The sequence below is a fragment of the Petaurus breviceps genome, unplaced genomic scaffold, assembly GCF_028583685.1.
Source record: "Petaurus breviceps papuanus isolate PSGF00001 unplaced genomic scaffold, PetGlider_PUasm1.0 91133, whole genome shotgun sequence".
In the NCBI taxonomy this organism is placed as follows: domain Eukaryota; kingdom Metazoa; phylum Chordata; class Mammalia; order Diprotodontia; family Petauridae; genus Petaurus; species Petaurus breviceps.
In genome coordinates, this window is record NW_027187419.1 from 101,505,152 (window position 1) to 101,520,045 (window position 14,894).

At 37.5% G+C, this 14,894-nt stretch overlaps 1 protein-coding gene across 2 annotated transcripts in view; it reads left to right on the forward strand.

Annotated features, from left to right (window-relative positions):
- ITGA6 (integrin subunit alpha 6) overlaps window positions 1-14,894 on the forward strand; it is a 102,555-nt gene that overhangs the window by 75,294 nt on the left and 12,367 nt on the right. For both annotated transcript variants that reach the window (XM_069080105.1, XM_069080106.1), the window contains exons 9-20: window positions 290-408; window positions 3,495-3,593; window positions 4,400-4,461; window positions 9,235-9,395; window positions 9,611-9,754; window positions 11,403-11,518; window positions 11,638-11,827; window positions 11,908-11,991; window positions 12,095-12,174; window positions 12,327-12,404; window positions 12,493-12,595; window positions 13,982-14,155. In XM_069080105.1, coding sequence (XP_068936206.1) covers window positions 290-408; window positions 3,495-3,593; window positions 4,400-4,461; window positions 9,235-9,395; window positions 9,611-9,754; window positions 11,403-11,518; window positions 11,638-11,827; window positions 11,908-11,991; window positions 12,095-12,174; window positions 12,327-12,404; window positions 12,493-12,595; window positions 13,982-14,155 — 1,410 coding nt within the window. The remainder of the gene's footprint in view (window positions 1-289; window positions 409-3,494; window positions 3,594-4,399; window positions 4,462-9,234; window positions 9,396-9,610; window positions 9,755-11,402; window positions 11,519-11,637; window positions 11,828-11,907; window positions 11,992-12,094; window positions 12,175-12,326; window positions 12,405-12,492; window positions 12,596-13,981; window positions 14,156-14,894) is intronic.

Sequence of the window (14,894 nt, forward strand, 5' to 3'; positions counted from 1 at the left end):
AACTGCTATTAAGGAAAATAAGAGCTTTTTAAAAAAATTGAATTATCCAGATTAGCTTTGTACATGGAACAAGCTAATCAGATAATTACACACTTCTCCTGTGTAGATGCAACATAAATTGGAAGCCTTGGATGAACCAAAATACTTGAACTTTGGGATTATAAATTGGGGTGCCTGTAGATGAACTTTAAAGGAACATGTGTCAAAAGAAATGTTGTATTTCTTTTACAAAACATGGCCAAAACATTCATTTGAATAATCTAATATTCTGTATACCTTCTCATTCTAGGTTCTTGAGGGTAAATCTCGATACTTTGGCTACTCAATTGCTGGAAATATGGACCTGGATAAAAATTCCTATCCTGATGTTGCTGTTGGCTCGCTCTCAGATTCAGTGTCGATTTTCAGGTACACATATGTGCCTTTAATCATACAAATTGACATTTTTAATGGCTTTTAAAATGATAATTTAGATTGAAATTTCAAAAGCTTATTAGTGTCTCTGTTTGCAAAGGCAAATTTAAAAAAATTTAATTTTGAAGATATTCTTTGGCTTTGAGAATTATTTAAGGTTTTAAAGAAAAACCAAAAAACAGTTTTCTAATATAGTAAGTATTGCAGTGCTTCAGCCATCTGCTATTTCATTAGCATGGAAACACAATTCATGGATGAGCTCCCAGTTCATTTGCAAATTAATAGAACCAGAGCTTCATAAGCTTTTTTTGTGCCATAGACCCTGAAGTCAATCGATCTCTTCTCAGAATAATTAATTCAATAATGGAAGAAAATGCCAGATGTTAGTTAGAGGTACAGTAGATACAGTGCTGGACCTGGAATCAGGAAGACTTAGTTCAAATCTGGCCTCAGACACTTCCTAGCTATGTGATTCTGAGCAAGTCACTTAATCCTGTTTGCCTCAATTTCCCCATATATAAAATGAGATGGAAAAGGAAATGGCGAAACAATTGGTATTTTTGCCAAGGAAAACCCAAATGTTGTCACGAAAAGTTGTACTCAACTGAAAAACAACTGCACAGCAACAACAAAACAAAACAAAAGATACCTTTTTTTTCCATCCAAGATTATGGACTTCCCAAAATCTATCCATAGACCCTCAGGTTAAGAACCCCTGTGGGGGCAGCTAGGTGGCGCAGTGAATAGAGCACTGGCCCTGGAGTCAGGAGGATCTGAGTTCAAATCTGGCCTCTTAGACACAACACAAAACTAGCTGTGTGACCTTGGGCAAGTCACTTAACCCCAATTACCCTATCTTCCCCCCTGCAAAATGAAAAAAAAAATCTAAAAAACAAAAAAGAACCCCTGTGGAAGGTGGTCATAGGGAACTGTTTTGGCAAGCCTAGTAAATGAGCCTAGGCTGATAGTTAAACAAGAAATGATCAGTAAACTCCAGTGGCTCCCCTATTATCACTGTGATCAAATGGGTTTGATCCTGTTTGACTTTTACATCCCTTCCTAGCCGGAGCCTTTCCTGCCTTTCCAGGCTTTATATGTTTTATCCCCTTTCCCTCTCCTCCACACATACCCTACATTCTAGTGATGCTGGCCTTGCTTCCTGTCTCCTGACTCTTAACACCTTCTTACTGGGTTCTCTCCTTGCCTCTGCCTCTGGGCTTCCCTAACTTACTAAAAGACTCACTTCAGATTCCACTTTGTGTGAATACCTCTCCTAGTCCCATTTTCTCTTCCCTCTCTCCTGCAAGTCCTAGTGTCCTCTGAGAGTTCCTCCATTTGCACTGTATACATCTTGTATAGCCATAGTCGCTGGTGTGGTCTCTCTCCCATTAGAAGGTGAACTCCTTGAGGGCAGAGATGGTTTTTTCCTTTCTTTGTATCCTCAGAACTTAACATAGGAGCCACTTTGTCAACGCCTGTTGTTAACTAGCCTCTCTGAAGCATGGTGGAATGCACTCTACTTACCTAGCTTTTGAGTCCCAGGGCCAGCTCCTTACCATGCTCAGGTGTCAGAGAAGTGCTTTAGTAGAGGTCTGTGTCATTTTAGATGAACTGAGAGAAAAAGCACTTAAAAATTAATACATTTTTTAAATTAAAGAATATTTTAAAAGAAATGTAGTGGGGGCGGCCAGGTAGCACAGCGAGTAAGAGCACTGGCTCCAATGTCGGGATGACCTGGGGATCAAATGCGGGCTCAGACACTTAGCACCCACCCAGAAACACCTGGCTGTGTAACCTTGAGCAAATTACTTAAACCCCGATTGCTTTAAAAAAAAAAAAAGAAAGAAAGAAATGTAGTGGAAAACCTCGCCTATATGGAAAAAAGCTTCCCAGAACTCTTGGCTTCCAGAATGGCTTTAGACCTGGAAGTGGGTGGAAACACACACACACACACACACACACACACACACACACACACACACACAGCCTGATTATTTTATTATTTTACAAGTGAAGAAGCAGCCGCTCCCTGAGCACTTGGCAACTAAGGAACACATCTGGAGACGAGGGAGAAAAAACAAAGAAGACTGAAAAAAGTGAAGAAGAATGGAGGGAGGAGGGAAGTGAATGGCGGTGGCCATGATTAGACGTGGCCATGGGGGTGGTGAGTGGCAGACACCAGCAGTGATGAAGAGAATGAATGGTGCTGTAGTCTGGGAGAGCAGACAGCCACCCACACCTCGGGACATCATCTCCAGGCTGGTGTGCTCGACTGTCACAGTCAGCGCACCTGTTCCCTTGCCATCTCCACGACTCAGCTGTGTTGTCTTCCCTGCTGTGCTAATTGTAGATCCCTTCTTGTGACATGGATTCTAATCTTCCTTTAGAGGAATGGAAAGGACAGAGGAATAAAAATTGTGCGAAGCACAAAAGAGAGAAACATGGATATCTGTTTATGTCTTGAGAAGGATTAAAACAGGAAAATATTGATAGATCAGTACAGAGTGGGCATCCACCCTGTGTAATATCAGAGCTCAGAAAGAATAGCTGTTAAAATGATTCGCCAAAGAATTTAGTTTCTTTTCTTTTTCAAGAAATCAGATCCTTGAAGCTAAAATTCCTATTATCAGTTACTTTCAGCTTGAATTGCTTTTAACACTTCAACACATTGTTGATCCATCAGACTGAAAGAGGCTGCATGGAAAAAATCAGGGAACCATAGCCTGTGGGCTACATCCAGCCCACACTTGGTTTTGTATCAACTTTTTTGTATAATAAAAAGAAGACTAGATTTGGAGGAGGAAGACTTGAGTTCAAGATCAGGCTCTTCTACTTAGTAGTTGGGTGATTCAAGATAAGTCACATAACCTGTCTGGGCCTCAGTATCCCCACCTGTAAAATGTGGGGAGTGGGTTCTGCAACCTCTAAAGTCTCTTCAGGTTCTGAGTCCTGGGATTCCAAACATCTCTGCCCAGTTGTGTACTCCTGACCTTCATGTAGAAAGACCATTTGAAGAGGAAGTTCAAGGGAGAGGCCAACAGAATTCTAAATGGGTTTTCTTGTTTCTTTCCCCCTTTCAGATCTCGACCTGTGATCAACATCCTGAAAACAATCACAGTAACACCGAACAGAATTGATCTAAGACAGAAAATGGCCTGCGATGCACCGAGTGGCATATGGTGAGATTGATAGTTGTGTGCTCTGGGCTGCCTCTGTCTGCTTCTTCATACACTGGGAATGGTCAGCACTGTCTGTCAGACTGACTTTGTTATATGCATGTGTGTGCGCATGTGTACTATATTGTGTTTTCCTAAGAATTTTAATTCCCTTTATTTGCATACTTGGATACTGCAATGAGAATTCTGGGCCATGGAAAGAAGAAACCTTATGTTATCTTTAGGTGGAACAATGGATAGAGCCCTGGACCTTGAAGCAGGATAGACCTGAGTTCACATCCTGCCTCAGACACTTATGAGCTGAATTATGTGGCCTTGGGAAAATGTCTTAATCCCTTTTTGCCTGACTTTCCTCAATTGTAAAATGAAGAAAGTTAATTAATTAATAGTACCTACTTCTCCAAGTTTTAGAGCCAGCTGAGTGATAACCATGGATAGAGCACTGGGCCTAGAGCCAGGAAGACCTAAATTCCCTGCCTCAGACACTTATTAGCAGTGTGACCCTGGGCCAGTCACTTAACCTCTGTTTGCCTCAGTTTCCTTAGCTGTTAAATAGCAATGATAATAGCACTTACCCTTCAGGGCTATTGTAAGGATAAAATGAGGTAATATTCAAAAGGTGTTTTGTAAACTTCAAAAGGCTATATAAGTGCTAACTATTATTACTATTCTCTTAAACAGTCTTAATGAGTTATCCTTTTTTGGGGGAAAAAATGTAATTTGGGGATAAGCGAAAATGAATGTTTTTAATTGATTTATCCCACCATGATAAGACATTATTTAAGAATGATTTGCTTGATTTCATACAGCCTGAAGGTCAAGGCCTGTTTTGAATACACTGCTAAGCCCAGTAATTACAATCCTGCAATATGTAAGTACCAGAAACTGTATATATGTATGTATTTTTAAAGATTTTAAAAGAAATTTATTCAAAGTTGAAAGATCTTCACAAATTCTAGAAAAAACATAACTGTGGCAAACAAAAGAAATTTTAGGAGTAAAGTGCTTTTTATTAGAGACAGTGAAATGGGTGTAGTAAGATAAAACATGGGACAGGAGCACTTGAGTTCAAATCCTGCTGCAGACACTTTTAAATGTGTGACTCTGGGTAAGTAACTTCTGTAGACCTCAATTTCCTCACCCATAAAATAGGAATAATAGCACCCACCTCCTGGGATTTATTGTGATGATAAAGTGCTTTACACATATTATATAATTTTATAAACTTTTAAAGTACTGTATAAATATTATTATTATTATTATATGAGTATACCTAGTTCCCCCTCCTTCTTTAAAAAAATATAACAGCACATATCCCAGAAGATAGAAAGTCCATTTCTACCAGGATACTTTGGAGAATAACTGTTCCTGTAACTATGCTCAGTTTCATGGCAGCCCAGTGAAGACTTTTCTTTCCAGTGAAAATTAGTGTGTGGAAAAGCTAGCTTTGGGGTTCTTGTTGGTTTAAAAAATGTTCTATGGAGCTGGTGAGAGTTTGACTGATTTACCAAGTCCACCCTCTTTCTGACTCCATCCCTTACGATGTGCTGGGTTATTTATACGGCACCTCCCCTTACCCCACACTCTTTCATGGCCCAAAGGACACAGACAGCATTGATTCTTTTCCTTACTCATCCATTAAAAGGGCAGATTTTCTATGTTCTTGAACAACCCAAGCTGACTTCTTCCACAAGAGTTTGACAGTCTTAATGGTACATTTTTGCTCATAAAATGTAAGAAGAATTTAAGCTAGCTTAAAAGTTTCCTTTTTGGGGGTGGCTAGGTGGCTCAGTGAATAGAGCACCGGCTCTGGAGTCAGGAAGACCTGAGTTCAAATCCAGCCTCAGACACTTAACACACTTACTAGCCGTGTGACTTTGGACAAATCACTTAACCCCACTTGCCCTCCAAAAAGCAAAAAAAAAAAAGTTTCCTTTTTTGTGGTACATTTAGTGACTGAATTTGGTGCATGATGTAAAATGGCAGTACACCTCTTTTTTATTTGAAGCACATAAGGCAAGACAAGGGGTTTGTGGTATTTGTTGTGAGACTTCTTGTGAGTGACCTCATTGGTTTGCTTCATAGTTGAAGCAAGTGTGTCAGAGTTTAAACCTAAATTAAATAAGTATTTAAACCCCCATGGTAAAAAGATAAGAATATAAGAATTTTTGTATTGTGTCCAACTTGTGATTTATCTAGTCTTTCTCTTTCTCTTGATTTGATAGAAGTGCTAGGGACATTATTGTTCTCTAATATATCATTCTCAAAAAGGTTAGATATTCTAGTTTTCCTGAACAAATCCTATTGTGTACCTACCTTCTATTAATTTATCTAAATTCACTTACATTTTTTAGCTTGTACTACTTTTGGGGGAGTGAAGAGGATAATTATTTCAATGAATTTACTGGCCGTTGTGTAGAACAGTACTCTTCCCCTCCCCACCTTTAACTCAAATTTACCACTCTTGAATTTCAAGGGATGCCCTCTGGTTCATTCTAGATTTTTGTGAAATTTGTGTTTTCCTAATGTAAATAGTCCCATCTATACAGATGAATTAGTAAGTCAATCAGCAAACACTTATGAAGTACCTACTTTGTGCTGGGCCTGTGATGGGTGCTGGGGATGCAAAGACAAAAATGAAACAATCCCTGCCCTCAAGAAGTTTGCATGCTAATAGGGAAGAGAGCATGCAAAGATATAAGGCAGTCTTACTTGACTTCTGTTCCTTTCCCTTGAGTCTTTTCCCAGTTGCCTTGAAGGGCAGCTTCCTTTCTCTGGTTTTTCTCCAGTTCTGATAGGCCTTTCTCATTATCCTTTTAGTCTTGCATTTGGTATTGCAGGTCCAGGGTCACTATGACTTTGTGCAAAGAGAGTGTACCAATTTAATTTTAATCTTATTTGTAATACTCTCCTTACTACTGCTCAGCGTTCTCTCAGCCTGCTTGCCAGAGCTTAAGCTCACAAATACAAAGAACAGTCTGCAATGTACCCAAGTATAGCTGGGATTTTTTTCAACCTACATGCGTTACATTGTACTTCCTTATTTAAAAAATCACAGATCCTCTGCTATTCTTTGGGTGGTAAATTAGTCATTCCACTAAACAAAACAATTCCGTGGCTAGTAATTGAAGGCAGAAAGGTACGTAGAAAGAACACTTGGTTTGGAATCCTAGGATTAGGTTTTGAATCCCAACTCTATCATTTACTACCTGTGTAACCTTGGGCAGGAGACATCATCTGTAGGGGGTATTGGACCAGATAATCTTAAAGATTCCTTCTTGTTCTAAACTAATGATCCTATGAAGAGAAATTTTGTTAGAATTCTAGTAAGAAATTTTCAGATCACATTTTGTGTAAAATAGAGGTTTATTCTTCAAAGCATTTATTTGAGCTATTTTTTTTTTATCTTTAATGAGCCTGGAAATGAGCTATTTTTTTATCTTTGGAAGAATAAAGTATGATAGGTTTTCACCATATCTTATGAATTATGTACAGGACGTTGCATTTGTATGATTAGTCTCTCAGTCAAATATTTATCAAATGCCTGCAATACAGAAATGTATTTTTATCTATGTGTATTGTATTTGGAGATATATACAAATATAAAACTTTTTCGGGGAATATTCAAATATTACCTGCTATTCATGGCAATTCCATAGTACTGAAAAAATTGCATGTCAATTAGAAAAATGTTTGCAAAACTATAAAAATTAATACATTTAATTGTCTCTTCCTATATTAAAAAAATAGATGAATTGGCGTGTGGCAAGGCAGTTTTATTGCACAGGCCTTAAATGTAGTAATCCACTTATACAGATACTCATTATTTAGTTTTAATGAATCTTCTACTTGGCTTGTTCTCAAAAGGTCAGTTCAGAGGCAGCCTGGAAATATTTTATGATGATGTGAATTGTCTGGAGGGTTAGTAAGGGTTAAAGTAGAATTTGGTACATAAATGGTTTTAATGCGCTCAAACCCTTCCTGACTTTTTGCTTTGAGGGGCACTCAGCATGTAAGCCTTCATCTAGTTCATTTTAATGTTTGCAGGTCACTGATAAATGGATAATGTCAAGATTATGGAGGGCCTTAAAATGGGAAACATTCCATTTGGCAGCTTTGACATTTAGGAATTCTTCAGATGGACACAGAAATGCCTACTGTTGAAACAATATGTCAGTGTCTCTAAATTTTGGTCTTGCCTATGTGTATAGAAACAGTATCAGTTACAAGGAGACAGCCACATAGCTGTGGGAGTTGTACATGTGTGTGTGTATGTTCATATGTGTGTTTTCATATATAGAACTAGTTAACATGATTGTTTTCAACACATGATATGGCAGAAAGAGCATTGGCTGGAGTCCTTGGACTGAGGTTTAAAAATCCCCCTCCCATGATGCTTACAACCTCTCTGATCTTGGGCAAATTATTTAACCTCTCTGGTCCTCAGTTTCTTCATACATTTAGGGGGTTAGAATAAATAGCTTCTGATGTCTCTTCCATAAAATCTGTGATTTTATGATCCCATGAGGACAATTGGGCCGAAAGGTGATTCCCCTTCCCCCACTCAAAAGCTGCTTCCCTGTCTCTGATTTATGGTATAATCTGGGCAAATTACTTTTACTTTCCCAGGTCTCCGTTTCTTTAAAATGAAGTGGTTGAATTTATATTATCAGTGCCAATAACAATAATAACTAATATTAATAATAACAATATTATTAAACCTAACTTACCTCTTAGCTGTTCTTCTTTCTGGGCAGTTAGCATGTATTGAGTGAATCTGAGCAAATTTATGGTAGTCAGAGAAACATAATAGAACAAATATGCTGTTTGAGGGGTAGGGTGGGTGGGAAATGCATCCTAAAGTCATATATAAATGCTACTTCCACCATCCATATCATGTAAGGAGGCAGTCTGGGTTCAAAACCCATGCCCAGTGCTAGTTTTCTGTATGACCTTGGGAGGTCAGAGTTTTAAAATTAGACCACAGTTTTATCAGCTGTAAAATGAGGGGGGTTGGACTAGGTGAACTCTGAGGTTTCATTCTGTGTTTCTATATTTTAGAAGCTACATAAATGGAGATGATCAAAAATATTGATTTGTAACATTGATACCTAGCTCAGAATTACTGTGTGTAGGAAACTTGATAAATAGTGACATTTCATCATTATAGGAACATTACATTGACAAAAGGACCACACGGCAACCAACTTTTAATTCTTTTTAGAAGTTAATTCCACCATCAAAAGACTACCATATCATAATTGTAAATCTTTATAAGAAAATGCAACCAGAATCACTGTGGTGGTTTTATTTTGTCTGTTTTGTCTCTAATCTTTTTTTTTTTTTTTTAAGACAACTACCCACTTGATAGCACCTACTTGATTCACCTGCCTAAAAGCAATGGGATTATTTTTGCTTTTTGAAGAGAACTTTGACCCCTATTTAGCTCTAGAATTCTCTGATTTGCTATAATCAGGTCAGCCACAAACTTAACAGAAAATACAGTGCTGTGAAATTTTGGGTTGTTCTTGAGCGCCCTCAGGTGGCTTGAGTTGAAATTAATTTATAAATCATTGGATTTTGAATATGGAAACGAGTCAATAAATGTTTCATAGTATCTGTTTACTTGTTAAATTTTCCTTAGCAATTGTGGGCACACTTGAAGCTGAAAGTCAGAGGAGGAAATCCGGATTATCATCAAGAGTTAATTTTCCAAATCAGGCTTCTGAACCTAAGTCTTCACATGCTTTGACTCTGAAAGGGCAGAAGCAAAAAATGTGCATGGAGAGAACACTTTGGCTGCAGGTAAGGGATTAAGAGACTAAGGAAGAAGGGTCAAGGCACAGCATGAGTATTATTCATATTTAATTTAAGAGGGGGTTTTATAGTGGTGTGTACAGATTTCTAAGAGTAGGAAAGTAGTATACTTAAATTCAAAATAAAATACTCCTCAGAAGTGTGTCAGAATGTCACTGTTTCCATGTAGTAAGTTATTCTTATTAGGTGGTATTATTTTCCAGGAAAACATCAGAGATAAGCTACGTCCCATTCCCATAACAGCTTCAGTGGAAATCCAAGAATCAAGTTCACGGAGGCGAGTAAATTCTCTTCCAGAACTTCTTCCAATTCTGAATTCAAATGAACCCAAAACAGTGATCTCAGAGGTAAGTTTGCCTGACTCCCCATCATGTCAGAGACTTTTTTCCTGCAGTGTTAAACAATCTGGTAAAATGTCTTCCCGAGGGGGTAATTACAACATGTGATTAGATTGAGAGATGTTCCTTTGTATAAACTTATATTGTAACATGTGCATTACATATTGCACATTAAACTTAGCTAATCACAATCTAAAGAGGTAACAATAAGAAAAAAATCATCTCTGCTTGTACAATGAAAATAATTCCCTATATTTTTTAGTAATTTGGAAAAATCACCATCTTATTGATTTCTCAAACAAAAGTCATGTGCTTACGTATGTTGATATATGTACATGTTATATACATTTACTTTAGCAGCTGACATGTTTACTGTTCACTCTGACCTCTAGTAATCTAGAGACTCACAGGGATCATAGATCTAGATATGGGTATAAATATTGACATATACATTAGTATGTGTATATATACACACATATACATACATGTTTGTATACATGCATGCATGTATGTATATGCATACAGTTTTGTTTGCCATCAGTGAAATGATGATTTCTTTCCTCCTCTCTGCCCCTAAATTAGGAAGGCATGTAGGTAATTATGAGTATTTTGTAGGCTGAAATTGTTTTTCTATTGCAATTTTTTCATATTATAACCAGCTGAGTTTAATATTTCTATATCGTATATTTCTCCTGTCACAGTGTTCTCAAACTAAAGACCTTTCCTGCCTTTGAAAAGTCATAAAAGTGCTCTTGGTTGGTCTGGTTTTTATAATCAAGGGGCAAGTCTTACTCAAAAAGTGAAGTGATTACTTTAAGCTGTCATCAGCAAGATGAAATGGAAGGCATTAGACACTCAGTTATATTATATTAGAATTGGAGAAAGCTAGTCTGAATTGTTATGAGATGCTGTACTGAGTTGGGAGTGAGATGGGGAAGGAGAAGGATTAGGAATCGGTAGCGTACTGATTTAGAGAGGAGAAGATTCACTTATTTATGGCTATACTTCTCTTTTGCTGTCAGTGGGCCAATTTACATTGATGCTATAAACAGTCTCTATAATCTCTGCAGGTCTTGAATTTTTGGAGCCCACTTTCATAGAATAAATAGTAAAAGGTGTAAGATTTTTTGAAATTAGAGGCAGGTTAAATCTAAACTTTGTAAAATACCATAGTGTATTTAACACTGCTTCATAAACTCATTGGACTGTTATTGAAATGGATATTTTTGTCATCTTTATACCCTTTTTCTGGCACATTTCTGCTTTCTGGAAGAAGCCTCAGTTGTAGCGTGGTGAAACAAAGAAGAAAACATTTTTGTTGTTCAGTTGTTTTCAGTTGTGTCTGACATTGTGACACAATTTGTGACCCCATTTGGGGTTTTCTTGGCAAAGATACTAGAATGTTTTGCCATTTCCTACTCCAGCTTATTTTATAGATGGGGAAACTGAGGAAAACAGGGTAAAGTGACTTGCAAAGAGTCACACAGCTAGTAAGTGTCCAAGGCCAGATTTGAACTCAGGAAGATGAGTCTTCCTGACTCCAGGCCTGACACATTATCCACTCTGCCACAAGACAACATTAGCCATGATTTTACTAAGCCTTCTGTCTGTTTTCCTGTTGGATGTTAACTTATACTCTTTTCTGGTTTTTCTCTAGGTCCAGTTCTTAAAAGAGGGATGTGGAAATGACAACATCTGTAATAGCAATCTGAAATTAGAGTACAAATTTTGTACGCGAGATGACAACCAAGACAAATTTTCTTATTTACCAATGTAAGAATCCTTTTTGTAGCATTAGCATAAACTATTATCATTTGACAAGGGCCATTTGATGGGGAAGGATTTCAAGTGTCTTGAGAGAATGATACTGTTACCTCTCTGTCTTTTTATAGTCACAATGGCATTCCAGAGCTTGTTCTCAAAGACCAGAAGGATATCGCTTTAGAAATAACAGTGACAAATAGCCCATCCAATCCCAGGAATCCTGCAAAAGATGGGGATGATGCCCATGAAGCCAAACTCATTGCGACTTTTCCCGACACGTTGACTTATTCAGCATACAGAGAGCTGAGGGCTTATCCTGTGAGTGTTCTTAAAGCAAACGAGTGTATTTCATATGCGTTTGATATTTTGACCTAACTTTTTGTTTTTTGCTTTCACAGGAAAAACAATTGAGTTGTGCAGCCAATATAAATGGTTCCCAAGTGGACTGTGAACTTGGAAATCCCTTTAAGAGAAATTCCAGTGTGGGTGCTAACTTTTTTTCATTTTATTATTTTAAAATGTTGTTAAGATTTTAATAGATTGGATTCATGTTAATTGGCATACACTTGTGTTTCTCTTTTTTAGGTTACGTTTTATTTGATTTTAAGTACCACAGAAGTCACCTTTGATACCACAGACCTGGACGTGAATCTGAAGTTGGAAACGTAAGAGTTCTTTTTCCTCAGTGCCTTCACTTAGCCTTGCACCATGAATGTGTAGGCCTCGATGAGTTCCCTCTGATCTGACTCATGAAAGAAGTATAATTATAATGAAAAAACTGTTAAAATAAAACCTCATTGTTTCCTTTTCACTTCAGAACAAGCAATCAAGATAATTTGGCTTCAATTACAGCTAAAGCTAAAGTGGTTATTGAACTGCTTTTGTCGGTCTCTGGGTAAGTGTTTGTATTTAGCATAACAAATCAATGTTTGAAAGAACCATTTACAATCTTTACTGAAACCCAGTGTTTTTTAATTTAACAGAGTTGCTAAACCTTCCCAGGTGTACTTTGGAGGTACTGTTGTTGGTGAACGAGCTATGAAATCTGAAGATGAGATTGGAAACTTAATAGAATACGAATTCAGGGTGAGTTATGGTGTTCAGGGTAAGATACGGTGTTCATGACATTCATTTTTTTTACTTGTCTCCCCATTGTCTATCAAATAAACTCCAGACTCTTCAGCCTGGCATTTGAGGGCCCCCACAGTCTGACCTTTCCATCCATTTTTTACATTGTATTTATCACATACTCTCCACAGCCAGGGGGTACAGTTCTAGACCCAAACTTAGGAAAACCTGAGTTCAAATGCAACTCTAACATTTCGTATTCTCTGTTTACCCCAATTTCCTGATAATAATGGCACCTTCTTCATAGAGTTGGTGTGAAGATCAAACGAGATAATACTTGTAAAGCACTTTTACCACAGTGCTTGGCACACAGTAGGCACTATATAAATTTGTTGTTTTCATTGTTTCAATCATGTCTGGCCCTTTGTGACCCCATTGGGGGTTTTCTTGGCAAAGATACTGGTGTGGTTTTCCATATCCTTCTCTAACTCATTCTACAGTTGAGGAACTGAGGCAACATGACACCTTGTAATTATTTGTACTAATGAAAATCTAAAAAAAAATATACTTTTTGGTTTTGAAATGTGATATCACTTGTTTCTCTCAACAGGTTTACCTTCCTATTTTTGTTTTGCTTGAGGAAGGTGAAACTAGGTTTATATTTTGTAAAACATACTGACCATAGTGTGAAAGGAAGCTTAGAGGGGCGGCCAGCTAGCATAGTGAGTAAGAGCTTGGGATGACCTGGGGGATCGAATCCGGGCTCAGATACTTAGCACCACACCCAGAAACACCTAGCCGTGTAACCTTGAGCAAGTTACTTAACCCCAATTGCTTAAAAAAGAAAAAAGAAAGGAAGCTTAGAGGCATGTTGAGCAACAACATTGAAGTAATGAAAAATTCCCTTGCGACTAGCTACACCCAGCAGATGATTAAATTGTCCAACTATCTGCTTTACTTTATCCAGATGACATTGAACCTTGCTGTAAAGTCAGACATAGATTTCCCTTTCCTGTGACTAAAATTCCTTAGCTCAGAAATATAGCAATTACATATAGTAAAAGCCTGCTATGACATGGCTTGTCTATCATAGAAGTGTCATTCCTGACCCGTGAGAGCAGCCACACGAGGAGATTGCAATGGGTATCTTCACATTTGAAGTTAATGGCAATGACCTGATTACATAGACACGGATCAGGAGACCAGTGTGCTTTGCCCTTGTCCTCTGCATGAGCAAACATGGCCCAGGAATCTGTTTTTCCAATGCCTCTCTGTGTGCTCATTCAATTTTTACATCAAATACTCGTGACATTTTTCTAACTGCTTATGAGTGGTAACTGTTGCTATAAGTTTGCAATAAGAGAATTTACTTTGAGATAACATATGCATTTTATTTCCCAACAGGTAATTAATTTAGGTAAACCTCTTAAAAATCTTGGCACAGCATCTCTAAACATTCAGTGGCCCAAAGAAATTAGCAATGGCAAATGGCTGCTTTATTTGATGAAAATAGAATCCAAAGGATTGGAACAAATAAACTGTGAGCCACAAGATGAAATTAACTCTCTGGGATTAAAGGTATGTTAATGAGGTTTTTTTCAACTTATAACTTAGCTAATGTCATTGTGTCAGTGAAATGGGAGAGATTGCTTTGATATATTAATCAGACTTTTTTGAGAAAATCAATAGAATAATAACCTTGCCCTTTCCTCCTTCCTCATATTTTTCCTTTTAGTTATAAGTTACCAAGGAAGAGTGAGAAATTTTCAGGTTAAGTGCCTAATTCCAAAGGGTAGAGCTGCCTTTACTCATTCCAGGAAATGAAAACTTTAAATTTGATGGCCAATAACAGGATAAAATCTATTGAGAACTGAGAAGAGTTAGGAGGCATAATACTATGGTTAGTGTGGTATTATGGTATAGTGAAAATAGAGCTGGACTTGTAGCCGGAAGAGCCCTGTGTTCTAATCCTGCCTCTTTGACACTTACAGGCTGTGTGACCATGAGCAAGTCACTTACCTTCTTAACCCTTAGTTTCTCCCTCTATAACATGGGACAGTGCTATTGGTAATCTTTACCTCACAGGATTATTATGAAGATCAAATGAGATAATGTATAGAAAACCCTTTGCAAATCTTAAAGGGGTTATAGAAATGTCAATAATTATAATAATAATTCTTTAATCATGCTGGAGACTTGGACAGGCAGTTTCAATTCTGCTTTGCCTCAACTATATCAGTCAGAGATATTTTGTAGGACATCTGTTGACCATTGAAAATGTCCTTTAGAAAAAAAAAACATAGATGTAAAGGTTTTT